This window comes from Aythya marila (assembly GCF_965140915.1).
Source record: "Aythya marila genome assembly, chromosome: 1".
NCBI lineage: Eukaryota > Metazoa > Chordata > Aves > Anseriformes > Anatidae > Aythya > Aythya marila.
In genome coordinates this window covers 151,783,477-151,803,055 of record NC_139042.1, presented here as the reverse complement: position 1 = coordinate 151,803,055, position 19,579 = coordinate 151,783,477, and the positions used below count along the sequence as shown (strand labels likewise).

The 19,579-nt window shown below is 41.4% G+C and overlaps 1 protein-coding gene across 1 annotated transcript in view; it reads right to left on the bottom strand.

Annotated features, from left to right (window-relative positions):
• Nucleotides 1-17,129, bottom strand: part of ISX (intestine specific homeobox) — a 28,765-nt gene extending 11,636 nt beyond the window's left edge. The window contains exons 1-2 of the mRNA XM_082753996.1: nt 16,594-17,129; nt 9,658-9,900 (exon numbers count right to left, since the gene is read on the bottom strand). Of these exons, the coding sequence (XP_082610122.1) occupies nt 9,658-9,900; nt 16,594-16,762 (412 nt within the window). The 5' untranslated portion in view covers nt 16,763-17,129. The remainder of the gene's footprint in view (nt 1-9,657; nt 9,901-16,593) is intronic.
• Nucleotides 17,130-19,579: the final 2,450 nt, after the last annotated feature.

The window sequence follows — 19,579 nt, the reverse complement described above, 5'->3', positions numbered from 1 at the left end:
TGGTCTCAGAAATTGGAGGCGTCCTGTGATGTCCCACATATCTTACTGAACACTGAGCTGAGCTCCTGCCTCTTGACAGAGTGGGAGACCGTTCCCCAAAGCTGGAAGAAGCTGCACTCTACCCCCAACATTAACAGAGTGGAGGAAGTAATCTAATCTCAACTGTCACCACCCCCTTGTTCTTCTGGTCCCAACTGTATATAAACACCTGGGATGCTTGCAGGGTTCATATCCTGTGAGATTTTGCATATCAAGGCAGTCTATGTAACTTCTAGCAACCAGAAATCCTTCAGGAGAAAGAGAGCAGACCACACTACCTCCCAGAAGATTTCTGAAGAAGCAAAAAAAGGTTCATGTATTTTTTTAACGTTTTATATTAGTGAACTGAAATATAATTTCACAACTATGCAAAGAAAGAAAATGTCTACATTTCAAAATCTAAGATGTCACATCAGATGAAAAAAAAAAGAGTATTTTTTAGTATTCCATCAGAATACAGCAAATAATGATTTGGTCCGGTATAAACCCTTCTGTCTCATGCATTGACCAGACTCTCTAGAATTAAGATGAGTGAAGTGGACTGTGATAGGAATGAAATGAATGCCAAAGGCCATCTGGGTCAGAACCCATCACAGTGGGTACCAAACAAACAGTAATCAGTATTTTTTGCCTGTAAATACAGAACATGACAACCATCATCTGTATAATATGGAATAAAACCTAAAGGCAAGACTTTTTAGTGCCCAAATCAGAGAATACTACCTGAGCTAAAAAGGAATGGTTTATATTATCAGACTATACTAGCTACAGGACTTCTCCATAGAAAGCAGATTCATACAAACTATAGACAGACATGATGATGTAAATATTTATACTTGGCTACCAGCTTAAGAATTTCTGGATGCTGGAAGGACACTTGGTGCAGAGTTTGTTGAATTAATCAGCCTACATTGACTCAAGAAATCATCTCTAACAATGTAATACTATCTCTACAGAGGTGAGGTATAGGACAAACTCAGTAGTAAAGATCATGAGTCTAGAAGGATCCAGAAAGACTACCATACAAAGAATATATGAGAATGAGAAGACAAAGTCTATGCACAGCTGCTGTAAGTGTGAGAAGAAACTTTGTGCAGATGGGACATCTTATGGCACCTGAAAGACTGACCCATTGCTTTTTTGAAATGTACAGTATTAAAAATTATGCTATAGATGGGATTGGGAATAGATCTGCCAGATCATCTGTCCCACCCAAAGGTGTCCAGGACTGGACAACACAGTTTAAGAGAAAATAGGCTCATGAGTTTCTGGTGTCTCCTTTCAGCGTCTTTTGTATGAAAATGACCCATATAGCTCGGTGACAGGCAAAAGAAACTTGCTGTCAGTGTGTTCTTACATCTTCCACGTTTTTCCTTCTTGAAAGGGCATGGTGAGCTGTTTTGTAGATAAGACTGTTATGTAAGGGAAGAATCTACACAGCACTCAGAAGTGCCACTTCTACTGAAACCAGATCTTTCAAAGTTGGAACTCATCAGATTAAACAAAATAAAATAACATGAGGTCAGGTACAGGGCCAGTAGAGACTGAAGGACAGGCTTTGATTTCAACTGGAAATGAAATTAAATTGCTAACAAAATCGACTCCTGTGACCTAATCAAGGCTTTTGCCAGTAGGAAATCTAGAAGAGTGCATTTTTTCTATAAGTAATCAGTCATTCTATTTTTGTTTCAAAAAAGAAAAAAAAAATCCAACCCACAAAACACTATGAAAAATAGAAAGAATCTGGGACTGTATGTTAACATTTTGCCTTGCAAGATGAAACTTTCTCTGACTGTAGCTTTGATACTTTCCTTTGCCTTGGGACCTTAGCTTAGAGATCCCATAGCAAACAACAGCATTCAGAATTACAGTCTAATAAAGAATGTGGGTGGAAGATATAAGACTAGAAAGTGTTGGAAGTGTAACATTGGCTTTACAAACGTGGCTGTAGAGTCTCTGGGGAAATAAGACTGTCTGAGTTTCTTGAGCTATTTTCTATGTAAAAGCTGGGGATATTCAAGTGTGCTTTTATGCTCTGTGAAAGTCATTTGCAGGTTAGCTGACTGCTGAAACCAAGCTGGAAAACGCCAGGCAGCTAGATATGTCAGCATTTGCAGATTCTTAGAGATACAGCTGTCTATACATTGCCTTATTGTTGACATTGGAAGGGCTAGATTCTTCACACTGATAAAGCAGTATAACTTCTTTAAATTCAGAAACAGGCACATTTGTCCTTTGCAGATCTGGCTTTGTTACTAGGTCAGACCTAGAGCAAGTTGAAACATTTGAACTTTGTTGAAATACTGATTATTCTTAAAGGTGTGCAGTTAAGGGATGAGAACAATGAGTACAAATTACAGCAAATAAAATTCTGATTAGATAATAGGAAAAAAATATTTTCACCATGAAGGTAGTTTGATACTGTAACACAGTCCTGGAGAGATTGAGAAGTCTCCAGCCTTGGAGATATTCAGAACTTGACAGGACAAAGCCTATGCAACCTGATCTAAGGTGATCCTGTTTAGAGTTGGGGTTGGACAAGCTGGTCTCTAGAGGTTCCACCCAATATACTGTATTATGTGATCTCTGATCTCCAAATATCAAATATCCATGTGGACCAAAGTGTAGCAATGCTGCCGCCCCCTCTCCCCCTTTAAAAAAAGGAGGCAATTTAAAGCTTTAATACTACTCATAGCTTACCGAGTCTGATCTCTTGTTTATACCATGTTAGCTAAGCTTATTTTCACCACCTACCATAACAGAGCTGCAAGATATTAAAGGTACAAGCAAATCAATACTGAAGACTAGTACTTGTACCTGAGTTTGCTGAGTAAAAGCTGTGTATCTGCAGCAACACTACGCTTTGGCAAATTCATTCTGGGCTGTAGCAGTCAAATAGCCTACACCTCGGGCTGCTGTGCCTCAGCTGCCCTGTGTGTCTGAACCAGCTAAATATATGCTACTTTGTGAAGATCTCTGCAACGCTGCAATTGAACCTCTGATTTGCACTTGGTCCTGTCTTAGCAGGCCAAGACAATATTAAGCCTACTCAGTCTCACTACAAGGGGCATATACTGGAGGGATAAGGAACTAAAACCCCAAGAGAAGGGCTGGAAGTCAGTGCTGACACATCTCTGCTTTGAAGTACATAATCTAGATAGGTAAAACTTGTGGGATCAGTTTATCTTTCTGCAATCCTCTTTGTCATTTCTGGACAGACAGCCTCTCACAGTATCTGATGGCCAGATCCAAAGATTTTTTACTTGTTTGACAAGAAGAGAGAAAGCACTTACATAAGCAAGCAGTGGCTTTAGCTTCATATGCTCAAAAATATATTTTTTTCTGTGTAACAAAGATGACTGTGCCATTTGTTTCTCAGAGAGAAACTCAGGAGCCTTGACAATGATCCTCATTATATCTGGCTGGGTTGTGTTTTTTTCCTTTTAGCCTTTTTAAAGAAGTAACTCTCTCCTTTTTGATTCAACCAATTATAGATATTTGAGTCTCCCAGCTGGTTTCTTCCAGTGACTTTTCTGAGCATTGTTCTTCTCTGGTGACATTCTGCTTATGATGGTCAAGCCCATAGCAAAAAACAATTGCAACTCTATAAAAGAGCTATTACAGCATGCTGATGGCATCAGGACAAAATGTGCTTGTCTGTGTACAGAGATGTGCCTGTGGCAGTCCCTCTCCTAGTTAAAGAGGTGGCTCATGGCTTTTAAAAGAGCTTGTGCTGCATTATTTACGTGGGAGTATGGCAGCATGGCTAATCTTTATTAAAATATTTTTTTTTCAGCCACTTTCAAGAGGGTCTGGCATAGCCAGTGAGACTGATCTGAATTGTACATGTACAATGTGTTCCGCATAGGGCCTCCTGCTAGTGAAATGTAGCATTTAGCATCCAGCTGCTGGCCACTGAGGCATAGCAGAAGTCAAGGTAGAGCAGCAGGACTCAAACTGTTAAAGGCTCAACTTCTCCTCAGTCCGCAACTCTTTGATGAAGAGCTGTGTTCACCCTGGCGCAGAGTACAGTGCCTAATCACCTGATAGCAAGGCTGAAACGCAGAGAGGTGCAGACTTAGGCAGTGTGGGTTAGAATGCTAAAAATGCTAGGCCAGAAACCTGTTTAAGCAAGCTGTACAGTGGTGGCTGTGGGAATTTCTTGTTTTTCAGAGGAGCTGGTAGGGAGCAGATGGCACACGTGAAACAGTTCACACGGGCAGTTTGTTAGAGGATGGTGCTCACCATCAGCCTGAGTCCCCAGTGAATATAACCCTTCTCAATCACCAGCAAAGAGGCGATGGTGTTTACAAATGATGCTGCCCTGTTGTGCATAAGTCTGGCACAGACAGTGGTCTGTGAAAACTCTGGAGGGAGCACACAGACCATGGTTTGAGGGACCCCAACTGACAGGGGTGTGTGGTATTTTCCACCACCTGGTATCAGTTCTGTTCCCAGGCTAAATGACCTCCATGTTCACGAACTCCTTCAGGTCAAAGTGAATTTGGGATAGGTATATATGTGCGTTTCCCCACTCACCTACATCTCAGCTTTAAAACATACTTTCTGAGATTGCTCTGCCATTGCCAAAATTCACATTAAAGATGCTCACAATCAGTGAACAATGAGAAAGCAGTGACCTGACTAATCCAATAATGGTTTTCACTGTGAAATACAGGTTCCCCATTGCTCTCCCCACACTCTCTGGTCAATCACCTTTGTCAGAAAGCTGAGCTTATTACAGGTTGCACAGACAGCCTTTTTTTTTTTTTTTTTTTTTCCATTTCCCTGCTTTATTCCAGCTCTTTGTGATTACTTGTACCTACAAACCTCTAGACATGAATCAGGCATGCTTGTTTACATCCCAGCCTCAGAGTCTGCTCTCCCTCCGATAAAATATAATTCCATCATTATTTTAGTACATAATCTCTGATGTTTCTAATTTCAGCATAAAGCATTTATTAATACAGTAAGTAAAAGTCTTGCCATCAATTTTAATGAACAGTAATTAAAAGCACTGAATCCTGGAGATGTAATGAAAAGTTCTCAGACAATTCCAGAGAAGTCAATAAGTACTTGTAAGACCTTTGAAGTAAACTTATCAAGATGTGCCATCAACTTTACAAGTGGTCTCATTACATAGATTTGACTAGCAGGAACAAATTAACCTCTGGCTCCTGTGTAATATACCCTTTGGGTCTAAAATTCCTTGGAAGGAATGAGCTGTTGGAGAAAAGCATTGCATGCTAACACTTGCTTTAACCAAACAAACAAACAACCAAACAAAACCAAACCAAACCAAAACCAAAACAAATAAACAAAAAAGCACAAATAGAATTTATGATAGTCCTCAACTGCCAACCTTTTCTTGCTTCAGCGCTTACTTGTATCAGTCAGACAACTGTGTGAACGTAGTCTGAAGGCAAGAGTAAAAAATTCAGGGTTAATGCCTTTCATTTAATATCCAGGGTGTGATTAAAAACAGTCAGTCTTAAAAGAGGGAGAAAAACAAAGAACTAGCCTTCAACAATGCTTCAGGTAAACCCACCAAATCAAGGTCAATGGTTCGCTGCATTTCTCAGTGTGTATAGGAATACTGTACTTCAGAGACACAGGACTGCAGGGACTATTCACACTAACAAACAGAAGACTGGTAAGACAGCCGATGGCAGCAGAATTTTGTATATAGGCATTTATTCCCTCCCCCCCCCCCATTTTTCCTTTTCATTTAGAATTGCTTCCTTTTGTTGTTCAGGACAATGGGATGCTTTTGCCCTTTTTCTCAGTCCCATTGGTGTATTCTGGGCAGCCGATATTTATCTGGAATTGTGATTATACAGTGCTTCATTGTCTCTTGGGTGCTTTATAAATGCATTAAATAAGCATATTGGGGAAAAGACTGTTCTGCAAGTGATAAACCATGCCATTTCACAGGGGTACATGGATTTGACCATATCATCCGCAAATGAACAGAACAAATGAATTTATGGCTTCAGAGAAAACATAATCACTAAGCTAAAGATGCCTGCAACTGGCATCAATGCAGAAGAGACATGACTTATACTGGAAGTTCTCCAGGACTGGGCTCATCTCCATATTTTCCATTGTCTTTATGATAATTGACAACAGAATTTGTCAATATGCTTTGGGATCAAAGATATTATCATAATAATAAAACTATAAGAGTGGTAAAAAGACCCCAGTCAGCAACGAGCAGAGGATTTCTGCTATAGAAATATGTGAGTGACGTTGACTCACTATGGCACACTCCTCTACAGTGAATAATGAAGATATGAGCTGCAGGAAATAGCATTGTGCAGTTGTTCCCAGGCCCTGAAAGCCCCAGTTCCCAGTGAGATTAGGAGCAAGCCCCTTTTGTGGAAGCCTGATCTACCTTGTACTTGAATTATTGCCCAGAGAAGAAGTCCCAGAAGACTGGGCATCTGACAGTATATTAAGCTGATGATGTTATCTGGTTTCACCAATGTACTGACTGCTCCCTGGCTGGACCAATGAAATAATTGCATTGCTGGGCACACTCATCCAATGCCTTTGGAAGTAAAAGGTTAGGGCAGACACAGACAGAGATATGTATACAGTCAGACCCAGCACATGTAAAATAATTGCCCATGACTATATGAACTAGGATCCTGGACTTGGCAGTCTCCAGCAGGAGCTGCAACAGGTCTGGCCAGCATGGGACATGTCCTTCTCTCAGGCTTTGGTGATCGGCCATGGTGAACTGGTTAAGCCTCAAGGGTTTCACACAGAGCAGAGAGAAGGAACTAAAAGGAAAATGGGGGCTCAGTATTTAACTCAGGCATTTGCTGAGATGCTGACTGATGGCCACAGTTTGCCCTGTTTGTGCTTGAGTTTTGAAGACAGTGGCAGTGGTGGTGGTTACACATAGCAAAATGGCACTGATCAGTCATTTCATAGAGAGCTGCCCGAAGCAGAATCAGTAACCACAGCTTCAAAGCAAGGCTTCTCTCAGTCTGATCTCCTTCTGAATTGGGTTTACCAGTGCTGCTTCTGAGAGCAAGGCTTTCCAGAAAAGTTCTGCTGAGCTTCTCACACGGCAAGTCATGGGTGAAAACGTTCACATGCAGAGTGAAGGCTTCCAAATTCAAATGGGAGTTTAGCACCACAAGCATATCTCTAGCATATGAGGGTTTTTCTCTTTTTTATTTTTGCTTACAATGCAGCCTCTAAGTTCAAAGTGCAAGAGGCATTGCTTCCTGTAAGTAGGTTGTGATAAGGGCATAAATCTATTTAGTTTAAATGACCCTGTGTTTCTAAACCACTTAGTTGCAGAAGCCATCTTGTGGGAAAAACAAGTTTTTAGGAACACTGCAATGTTTCCATTGCAGGCTTGCCTGGAAGTATGCACCAAATCCACGCTCACGGTTCACAGTTGGGGTTCTCTTGCTATCTTGAACCTCTTGCCCATGAAGGGCATATTGTCATGACCTCCTCCTCATGTTTCACCTCCTATCCAAAAAGCACCAAACACCAGCTTTCCTCCTTCCAAAGTGATATTATTTCTTCTTGTTTTCTTCACTTGATTTCTTTTGCTCCCTGATAACTGTACACGTGTATGCTTACCCAGAGCCTAGTGCCCTCTGTCACAAATTGTGTACATGCTTTATCTAGATAGAAGGGTGAGGGACTGATGTCTTCCATGTCAGAATTTTCTCTCACTGCTGAGGCTGGTGCTGTTCCCCTGGGCACTTGTAGGCATACTCAGTGTGAGCACAAGGGAGACCTTGAGGACACCTTTGTGGTATATGCTGTGGGTGTTTGGCACCACCAAGATACTTTCTTAGAGGACAAGTAACTATCCCATAGCTACTGTGCCAAAAGTATGCCTGAGGCACAGAGTTGCTAGGCATGGTAAGAGAAGTTCATTTGCTATTAGCTCAAGCTGTAAAGATTATAGACTGCTGCAGGGGATGGTGTCATCCCGCCTCTCCTGGAGGCACTGCTGCTGACCATATCTGCAAAAGGTGACTCCAGCCTCAGCCAGAGGCAGGAGAAAAGGAGCCACCTGCTCTTCTCCTCTAACACGAAGTGGAGGACCGCGGCTGGAGCTTATGATGCTGCAAAGTATTTTAAACCCAGGGCTTCAGCTCTCTGCTAAGAATGACACAGTGTGTGCACAGAATTTGAAACATCATTGTTTGTGCACTGTGGGGAAAATGCCAATCCAGTGTTTTCAGATCCTCCCTCTCCTTCAGCCAGTTTCTATCAAAGGCTCAGCAACTGTGGGAACCAGGAGCCTAGAAAACGGCAGATCATTAAACCTCTGCTTGGTTTCAAAACCCCACTGCCTCCAGAGAACAGAGGGATTTTGTTTAAAATGCCTTTAAAATACAAGTTGTCATTGAAAGGGCCTGTTCAGCTCAGCTCAGTTTTATGCAGGTAATTACGTGCTTTCCCCCTGTTTTGCTGATGAGGCTGGTACCAACCACTGCGCCGGTCATTGAAGCTAAGTGCTGAGTCAGGACACCTGCCTTCCCCCTCTGTCACCCTGGGAAAGTGGCCTCCCCACGTCTGGGAACTCCCTCCCTCATGAAATGCACTTCTTGTTAACACTGTCAGGCAGTTCTGTGTGGCAGAGACATGCTGCCCTGGCTCTACCTTGAGGATGCAACACATGATTTTGCCCTGCTGCCATCAGCTTCCTGCAGCTTACTGGCCAGAAGTAGGCTAAAATATCTGGTTGTCTTACGATGCTTCTCTCTGCATCAAGACAGGCTTTGTCTTGTGGAGGAGGAGGTGACAGCAGCTTGTCACAAGACTCATGTATACCAAAGCAGCAGCTGCAGGAGCAAGGCTTTTCTTTCAGATGTATTTCACAAAGAGACGTGTTTCCTCTGCCAACTTGCAGAGTATGGGCTGAGGAAGATGTGTGGATGTCAGTGAAGTCACATGTATTTGCAGTCACACAGACCCACAAGGAGCCTTCCGCGGTCTTCATTGAAATTGCACTGTGCTATTTTTTCCTTTTTTTTTTTTTTTTTTTTCTTCTTTTCCCTTTTCATAAAGGAGTGAATCATAACAAACCATGCAGCAAAAATCTTACTACTGCTACCAAGCACCTGCTTTCTGAAGTGTAGTATTGCTGTCCATATTAACTTCTCCAGAAACTCAAAGAACTTAAAGCGGCACTTGTCACATCCTACATGCCAGAGCTATTGCATATCAACAGTTTGCCTGTGTGCATGGTGATGACCTCTTCACCACCCGTGCCGTGGGTCCAAGGTGTATACAGCATGTTAAGCTGATGTGGCATGTTCAGCAGCCTTGCTCCTCACGTTGTGCAATGCCCATTTCCTGCTAGCTCCGTAGATTGCCACCCAAAGAAGGACGGCAATAAACACCCAAATTAGTCCCTGTCATTAAAACTGGTAGGATTTACAAGCCTGAGCTTAGCTCAGAGGGTGGGTCTCCATGGTTTCAATGACGAGACTGAAGAATCATCCCCCTGACTCAAGAAAGAGCTTAACAAGAAATACTTGTGATGTCTGCTGTTACGTATTGCCACGTAGTGCCATGTAAGATACCAGCTGTAGTTTGGGGCATTCTGGGAGAAAGTCTGAATCTAGAGGTGCTCACCATGAAGCGGATGGTCCACTGGGAAATCACATAGCTGATCTTCCTCTTCATCGTGTTTTCTTTTGCCTTCCAGGTGTTCACGGCCTGTTTCCTCACCCAAGAGGGAAGCTGGGCTGTCAGTAAGTCTCCTGCAGTGGGCTCCCTGCATTTTCTTTGCTCTGGTCATGGGTGTAGTACACATGGCAGGGAGAAGCATTTTATCTGAAGGTAAGTCATTCTCCAATTGACCCCTGCTGACGGAATCTGTGAAGGACACAGCACAAGAAAGCTGTGGTAAAGCTACTGTTATTAGGTGCACTTTCCAGTATGTGTGAAAAGAACAGAAACATGAGTGTGGTCTAGATAGTTTACCATTCTAACCTGATCATAGTTAAAATGGCCTTTATCTTTCTGTGTTGTGCATCATTGCCAGGATGACCCCTATGTTGCAGGGGCATGATCCTAGTAAGCTTGCCCCCCAAAATCTAAACTTCTCTCTGCTTCGTTCCACCTTATAACTTTGGATGATACTTGTGGGAAATTTTCAGAATGGGAGTGTAGAAGTAAGCAGATATAACCAAGAAACAAGAGAATTGGGTCTGTGCTGCTTTAATGAGCAAACCTAGAATTTGCTCTAGTTTTTCTCCTTGGATTTCTTTGCTTGGAAAGGTAGAGTAAGAGGCAACACATAAGCAAAATAGACTTTCACCATAGATAGCACTAGAGTGAAGCTAATGTTACAGCACGGATTTGTCTGTTATTTACACCAAAGAACATTAAACTATTAATGGACTTCGCTCCTGAGCAGTCACCCACATCTAGGCTCTGGGGTTTGCAGCACCTAGGGCTATTCCCCTCTCCTCTCTCTCCTCTCATATCCAGATAACAGCTGTGACACTCAACAGATTGTACTGGTATAAACTCCATTTTTAATACCTATTTTACTTCTGGTGCAGGATATAGCATTGGCAAAGTGTCTAACTTTTTAGAGAAATTTTATTTTCTGAACAAATAATAAGTTCTATTTCTAGCCAGCCTTGGAGCAATGATAATTATAACATCTGGAGAAAAAGTGCCCAATTCTGCCCTCAGTAAAAGCCCACACAATAGGATTTGTACAGAGGGATTACACTGACATGAAGAAAATACAGTTACAAGAGCTCTGGAAATCAGCCAAAAGTTCATGTCAATGAGGAATGATTATTTAAATGTTATCTTTTCAATTTATCACAAATCTTTTGGGAAACTTCTAAATACAACTGCCTGCATCCAGCCGTGCTAACTTTAAGAACATGGTATGATTTCCACCTCTGTGTTTGAAGCATATTGTGCAAAATAGAACTCATTTAATTTGATTAGGATCAATTCATTTTGAGTTTTCTGGTAAGAAAACATGTAGGGTTTCAAACAACATTCATGGGATAAAGAAGAGGGCAGACCTGGAACCGGCCCCTAACTTGGACATGGAGTTAAATGATTTGCTCAAGAACTTGAAGGATGTCAATGTTAGTGTGGGTTCTTAGCCCGGGATTTCTATCTCAATCTCCCATCCTTAAATTAAGGACTAGCTGTACTCCCTTTCTAGATGGGATGCTGTGAAGATGAATATGGACAGAAATAACAGCGATTATATCCTGCAGTAATGAAGACAAGGGTACCTGAGCAAGGTGTTTTTAGGGGCAATCACTAAACCTTCTTCAGAATGACATTGGCATTTTCTAAGTTATAGATTTTTTTTCATGTCTTCATCCTTCATATACAACTTTTTTTATACAAGTGCTTCCCCGAGATACTTGCATACCCCAGTGATGAGCACAATTTACTTATGGACATGGATAACATTATTACAGGCTGAAGAAAAGAAAACAAGGAGGGAATCCACTGTCCCATGGGAATCCAATGGAAATTTGTCATAGATGGATGGGAGAATACCAATGTCTGCATGAACTGGTAGAAAAGAGTGGGAGAGTGTGTTGTTTGAGATCAAGGAAGCAAATTATAGTGATATAAACCTTATGGAGAAGCTGAAGTGGCAGCTATCTAGGCTAGCTAGCATTTTTCATTGCACATTCATATGGCTCCAGCAGAGACCTCTGAAAAATATTTATTAATTGGCATGGGGTAAGATTGCCCCCAGGGAATGCGGTTTTCTTCATTCCTGTTTGTTGTGGGGATGGTGATGACATTTCAGCCTGGCTCAACATGAGATATTTGTTACCGTGCATACTGTTACTATGCACAGAAATTACTTTGACTTGTGGCCCAAAATGGTCTTTTTATTTTGACTTTCAGCTGTATAGGAAAGGATGGAAAATGTCAGGGAAGATTGCAAGATTTCTTTTTGGAAACAGGAAGTTATTTCAGATGCTCTAAGCTCCATTTAAGCCTCTTTGTGTAGTCACTGGAGAGAGACAGACCTGTTGCAGACCTCAAGCATATGATTTTAAGGCCTTACTAAGGCTCTGAGCAAGGAAGAGTCTGTCACTGAGACGTGCAAGCAGCTTTTTATTGCACTGTTTTTCTCTTGCTCGTACACTTCTATTTATTTATTTATTTATTTATTTACCTATTTATTTATTTTTTTTTTCTTCGGTGGTCTGTTTTTCCTTGTTATGTGGGGTGAATTGTTGATATTAGCCAGGTGGTACCTATTCAGTTATATTCCTTCATTTGTTTTCTCTTTTGCAACAAATGGGGGTGGAGTGTTGCTACCAGTGAAGTAAACAATTACCATATTGACACTTGTGTGTGAAGCCACAGTTAAATTCAGACTAATTTGCATATCCTTAACACAACAGGGCATAATGCAGACGTAATAACATAATTACTGTATCTGTTACTGCTTTTACTATTAATTTCCCAGGTGTAACATCCTCATCCCAAGCTCTCTTTGCCTTGACAAAGGGCTTCCTGTTGGTGGAACCTCACTAACAGAAACTGGGGGAGTAATGAACAATTATTTCAGCTGTATTTTCAAGCACATTGAAATCAGGTTCCAAGGGATTTTAGAGAAAGGACCAATTCACTTAACAGATGAGTGACTCGTTTAATGTACTGGCCCTTTTTCTAAAATAGGCTGCAAGTCTTCTCTGTTTAAAGTGAAGGTGTTGGCACCAAGAAGGAGACCAGCACTTGTTGGGCATGCTTATTTGTGTTCCTTTCAAAGGCCACAGTTATTCTTTCTAGGCATTGTGACAAAAATAAGAGGGGAGAAACATAGGCTGAATACTAAAATGTCTTTTTCCATGTTCTTTTTTTAACTTGGTAGGAGTGTCACAAAAATTCAAAACTTTCAGTAGACTTCAGATCAACAGCTGCTGTTCCAGGTCATTTTGTAAGTTGTTTTTGTATAGTAAACTTACAAATGCCTAATATTACAACTGGGTTTGTAGGAAGACTACAATCTTTATTCCAAACCCCTTTGGAGACACCCTTACAAAAACCTTAGGAATCAGGTACAGAGACCTTATATGTGATTGACTCCTATTCCATCTTTCTATGAGTGGCTAACACTTGTACATCACATTCTTTTTTGTCAAAGAATTGCATAATAATTTAGGTTGGAAGCAATTTATGAAGGTTATCTGACCTAGTGCCCTTGGGTTGCCTTGGAAAAAGACTCCAGGGTAAGCTCTATGTCCTCGTTTCTGACATTCTGAATCTCCTGGTTCCACCCATCTTCTTAACACTTAGTGGCTACATTTAGACTTAAGGACAAGTGTGATCTTGGTCCCTAGGCTGCCTAGATCAGCAGACCATCTGGATAATCGTTTCTGGTCTAGGTATCTACTTCATGGAGCCACTGATATGTGTATGGCTCAGTTCTTGCTTTTGTGGATCATAGCATGGCTCAGATACATAACATATAGGAGGTGGAAAATGTTCTTAAAATCTGTAGTAAGATATGACTTGGCCCTGACCCTCAGTACTTCCTTCTTTGCTGCTGCTGAGCTGTTCTGGGAAAGCAGCTGGATTTGTATCCCATCCTGGAATTTCCAAAAAGTTCCCTTGCTCATTTCTGTGCCCTGACCTTGGCCAGAACTGAGTCAAATTAGATATAGCTCACTATTTACACAATTTGTTTAATGTCAGTGTTATATGGCATAAAGTTGAATGACTTTGATGAAATACAGCAATTATCCCAAGATGTACTGCATAGGGTATTGCAGTTTTGAAATAAACCTTATCTGCAAAAACTGGCAATTCTGATGGGAAAGTAAAGAGTAATTAGCTTGGGTAAATCTATGGAGCTAGTCAGAAACCAACAGTAAAAAAGCTTCATTTTCTTTCTTTCTTTTTTTTTTTTAAAAAAAAAAAAAATGATTTTAAATTATTGATCAATTTCAAAAGCAATATGAAACAACATTTTGAAATATCTCTACAGCTTTCCTATGTCTTCCCAGTTCTACTGACAAGTGAATCTCCATGCGTATATGCTATTTTCATTAGTTAACATTTCACATTGCCTTAAGTAAATTACTCCAGACTTGCTTCCTAGCAGGGGAGAGAAGGGTCACTATTCTCTTGTTACAGCTACTATATCTCTCTGGCTGGATGATGAAGTGAAGTTAAAGAGAAAGCCTAGTTGTTCTGCTTGCATTGCTTTCAAGGTGGAAAACTGACTGCATTCTCAGGTGGAGCAGTTTGTGGTGAGACTGCCTTGGCAGTACAGCAATGCAGTCCCAGGAACTCACCATGTCCTGCATATGGTTTTGTCAGACCTTGTGTTTCGAGTGGCATGTTTAGCTGACATGCACATTGAAACAGAGCTGGCTATCTTCAACATACTGATCATGAAACAGAATTATAATAAAAAAAACCCTGTCTCTACTGTGATTTTCCATTCCCAGAGAAGAGTCTCATGTTGTTAATATACATTTCTGTGGTCCATGCTATGAAGAACACTGACTCTCTTTTCCATGGTGTTACATGTCTCACTTTGGATCCAGTGGCACGAAGTGATGGCCATGGGCCCTATGGAAAGGACTTTCAGTTCACTAAATCTCACTCGCACAGAGCACATGCCACCATTTCCCCCCACTAGGCAACCTGGCACCTGGGCTCCATCAGCATGAGATCCATTATGCTCGCACCAGCATCAGCTATATCCCTGTCCACTCCTACAAATTACTATGTTCTATGTTTCAGGAATGTATTTAAAACATAGCCTGGATCTGATGCTGTTAAGGTCTGATCTGCACTGGCAGATTTAGCAGACATTTAGGGGCTGCACCCCTCCAGCAGTACTAGTCATGAAACAGCTAAACAACAACACTAACTGTGGTTTTCAGCAAACTTGTCTGTCTTTGAACTCATCCCTTCTTTGAGCTGATGACCTTGAGAGGTCCCATTCAACCTGAACTATTCTGTGGTTCTGAGAAAATACAGTAGAACTCTATCCCTTTCCCTCATGTGCAGGTTTCTGTGGAAAGCTGCAGGTACTATTTCAAAGTTAGCTATTATATTCAGCCCCAGTGGCTGGGGCTCCCAGGCTGTGAGATGTGTTGTGGGTTTGCTCTGCCCCATGGTCAGGAAACAACTGCTGTACAGAGTGAGGTCACCCTGTGTTCTGGGGGAACAAGAAAGTGCAAATCCTGTGCAAAGGATGATTGAAGAAGCAGTAGTGGGACTGACCTCTAGACCAACTACTGTAACCAACCAAGAGTTCATTTTTTTTGTAGTTTCCTTTCTTATTTAGGTCTTCTTTGCTTTCCAGTCTAGATCAGGATCCTGTTTGGAGCTGAAACAATGCAAATAAGCAGTGGCTACTTGAAACATCAGGTCTTTAGAAAAATACTCCGTCCCTTACTACTGGTTCATCCAGTTTTTGGGGGAATGGAGTGATGACCCATGAGGGATCTCTATGTATTGCAAAGTATAGCAATAAGCTTTGTCTAGTGAGTGAAAGTCTTCTGTCAAAGCTCCTGGTCATTTTTCAGTAATTGAATGTATCTGGTTATATAAAACATCTCTGTTTCATGGAAGATGTAAATTAAAAAAGAAAAATAAATACTAAATCCAGAATATGTTTGTTGTTGATCTTTGTTAAGGAAAAAAAAATAGTTTCAGAAGGGGTAAAAGTTCAATTACGGCTGAAGTAACTAAACTGAGGAAGCTGAAGTCAAAAAGGTTAATGCACTGGTTGGTTTGCTATAGTCAAAATTATGTTAGCTCTCTACAAGTTGGCTTTATTTAGTACATGAAAGAACCTAGCTTCCCTGATGATAAGCAGAAATGATTAAACACAGATGCTTTCTCATGTCTTGTTCCAGTGATTGAGTTCTAAAACTTCGCAGCTACAGACTCTTACAGACCATTTCTCTTGCTTGAGGATGAGTGGTCAGATTTATCAGAAAATGATACTTATTTGGCTGTAATTCCAGAACACAAGGCAGTTTCACCTGGTATAAACGAAACTCCAACAACTTCATTAAGCTGCAGCAGTTTTAGGTCAGCTTCCTGTGTTTGAATGCCCATCTTTCCTTGTGACAGGTGATTCTTCTTTTTTTTTTTTTTTTCCGCCTATTTTTTTTTCTCTTTTAATAACAGAACCGTTACTTTTTAATGGGAAATATAAAGGATATTGTATTTGTTTACAATAAGAACTCGCTGTTACTGAAGAGAGCTACCTGCAATGACTACTGAGGTTGCATACGCATCTCTCCAATAACACCAGGACTTCATATTGTACAAAATCCTACCAAAGGCTGGCAGCAGAACACAATCTACCATGAGGCTAAAAGGAAATTAATTTTAAAAGATTATTTCTGAGTATATAATGAATAATTTGTGCTTGACTACAGAAATCCAAAATTCCTGAAAAATTTAAGAATAAAAATTCTACCTTATCAAAATTTAGCTGTAGAGTTTTAAAAAGAGAGAAAAAAAAAAAAAGAAGAAAAAAAGAAAAAATGAAAAGAAAATAAAAGAATGTTTTTCATTATGTGATGTACTTACCAAAGGCAAGTGGTGATCCTGCTTTTAGGGCTAAAGAAGTCTCAGCATAGTTAATTCTGTTCCTGATTTCACTGCTTGGGGTGGTGCTGGCAGAAGGTTTCTTTAAGATCTCCTCAATGGAAAATGACAGGCTGGGCTTCCCCTGGCTGATGCATTCACGGGGGTCCATTATCTTCCTGGCAAAGCAGTCACAGGGCAGAAAGTCCTCTCCTGCTCTCGGTGCACCCCAGGAAACATGCAGCTGGGAAGGTGCGCTCCCCTCCCCACTAGCGCCCAGCTGACCTGCAGGAGTGTTGGGAGGAGAAACAGAGGCAACCCAAAAGTGAGCACACTTGCCTGCTCCTCTCTTCTGGCCAGCTTGAGACCAAAAACTGTGCTGCTGTATCTGGGGAAGGCAGCATCAGGAGGGGGGGTGAAAAGTCTTACCAACCCCACCCACTCCTGAACAACCCCTGGTCGGCGCAAATGTACAGAGCTCTGAGCAATCACATTGTCATCCCAGGAGGAGGTATGTTCCTCACAGACACAGGTTAAAAATGCCTTGGGAAGAGTTGCTTCATGTTAGTAGATCCTGCTCAAGTGACAGTTATCCTTCTTTACTGGTTTCAGGCTGAAATCTTTGACAGACCGTTTGATTGTGTACAATTATGGAGTTAAAAAAACAGTTGGCAGGACAAATACTTCTCCCTCGTGCCATTTGCTAGCAAGGGAGACACCTAGTAAACTTGTCTTACATACGTGGAGTTGACACAGATGGAAACCTCCCTCACCGGCAGTTTCCAGGTTATCCTACAGCCACCCCCACAGTCATCAGACTTAGTTTAAATTCTCTCTTTTCCCACTCTGGAAACCCTTTGAACTTTCCAGACAGATGCTTTTCAACATCATCCCATCTTATCAGTCACAAGAGAAAAAGAGAGGCCCCTTGCAACACACGTAGGAACAGGAATTAGCAATGCACTCCTAGAGATAAAACATTATTTTCTTTATCTCCTGAGCAAGCTAGCTGGAAAATCATCCCACCAGCAGTCAGGTATCCAAGACAGGGAAGAAGATTTCTCAGAGAATGCTGATGAATGCCAGTAATTGATCTCATCTTCTCATTATGTTTTATTTTGGGAAGAATGTGTTTTTAGATACTCCTATTCCTTCCCTCTCCCTGCCCCCACTGGTATTTTTTGCATTCTTCTGGGATTGCCCCTCACCTTTTAAATTGCTATGGTTGTGTCTCCATCTCCTGCTGCCTCTCCTCTGTGCCTTCGTTATCAGGCTCTTATTATTGTATTGGCAGGCCCTGCCTTATTTGTCCAATGAACTGACAATTCTTGAGCTGATATCCCATCATATGACCTCTTCATGGAGTGGAGACCAAAATTACTGTGTAACCAGGGGCAATAAACCACACCTGATAAGATGAAAGGCTTTCGGCTTTTTCCAGATTCCAAGTACTGGGAAAGGGTTGGGGGTGGGTGGGTAGGTGGAAAAAGAACAATGAAAGAGGTAAAAAAAAAAAAAAAAAAAATGAAAGACAAATGGTGCAGCCAGTCATGATGAAGAATATTTAATTATCTGATTTTATTAATCAAGCTTCTCCTCAGGTGACAGATTGGACAGGTGAGTGTCCTTTACTCTGATGAAATGTAAGGGGTAGAGAGTGGGAAGTGCTTCTCTTTGTTCCCTTTTCATCCCTCTGCCTGGTGGCTTGCTGGGGCTGTTTGTGCAAAGGAAAACCTCACGCCCTCCTTGTTACCTGATGAGGTGGCAGCTGCTGCATGGGCACAAGAGGCCTTGTGGCCTTGTGGAGAGGACACCTTGCCTATTCAGTCAATATGCACAGATGGGTGCTGCTCTGGCCAAGGGCAGCATTGACATCCTCTCTCGCTTTTGGGTGCTGTCAGTGGCTGTAATTCTGGCTGGACACACACACACAAAAAGGATTTCTTCCAATTTTTTGCTTAGTCTGAATGAGAGAGTGGGTAGTTTATGGGCTGGGAGAAGGTGAACATGATATCTGTATGGAGAGGGAAGGGAAAAAAAGATGTGAATGTACACCTTGGATGGAAACTGCCTATTTAATAAAAGGGCTTCCTCTTTTATTCATGATTCCTGATTCAAAAACCAGTTTGAGTTTCATGGAATACTATGAAAAAACACAAGGAGAAACTTGGTACTTACTTTTACAAACACTTTATTTTCCCTACTAAGCTTGCCTTAGACACTAAAAAAGGGCCACTCTTCTTGCTTTTACCAGCTCCCCATAGAGTAACGGCTTAAAATCTTACTCAGTTCCCAGATGTCATGAGTCAAACATCCTTGACCCGGCCTCCAGTGTGTTAGTTAAGCATATACGACAGTGTCTGGACTCTCTGCCTGTTACTGTGCTACCTTTTATCGGGAAGATTTCAGGCCATGGCAACCGGCTTCAGGGACTGGGATCCTCTGTTTTTTTAAGCCACTTCTTCTGTCCATTTTTTCCAAAAGCTGTATGTAGATACAGCCTTGGAGTTGTCTGCTTCATTTGCCAAGTGAAGCCCAAGAAAGACACACTTTCCTTTGCCATTAAAAGTTTTGTCTTTGGTTTGTTATTAAAGCCTCTTTGGATTCAGGAGTCTCATTTCTTGCTGCAGGAGGAGGAAGTGTAGTATTTTGGGGAAAGTCTGATAATTCCAAACACTCCTTCTGAAAGGACTCATATATTTGGAGGTTCCTGGCTGGGTAAATCAGCCTAGAGACTCTCTGTGCAAAAAAATACACCTCTTATCCCTCCTCAGTTCTATAGCTCCACTTTTGCCCAGTTAAAAACACACCATTTTGAAAAGATGGGACGTAGCCTTCTGGCAGTGATGTATCTCTGAATGCTCATACCAGCTTCCAAAGAAATACAAGTGTCTCTCCATTAAAAAATACTCTAAAGAAAAGAGAGTGGAGACAGGCACACTCCAAGTTTTCATCTCAGTGAAATATCTTTATTCAACGATCAGACTGA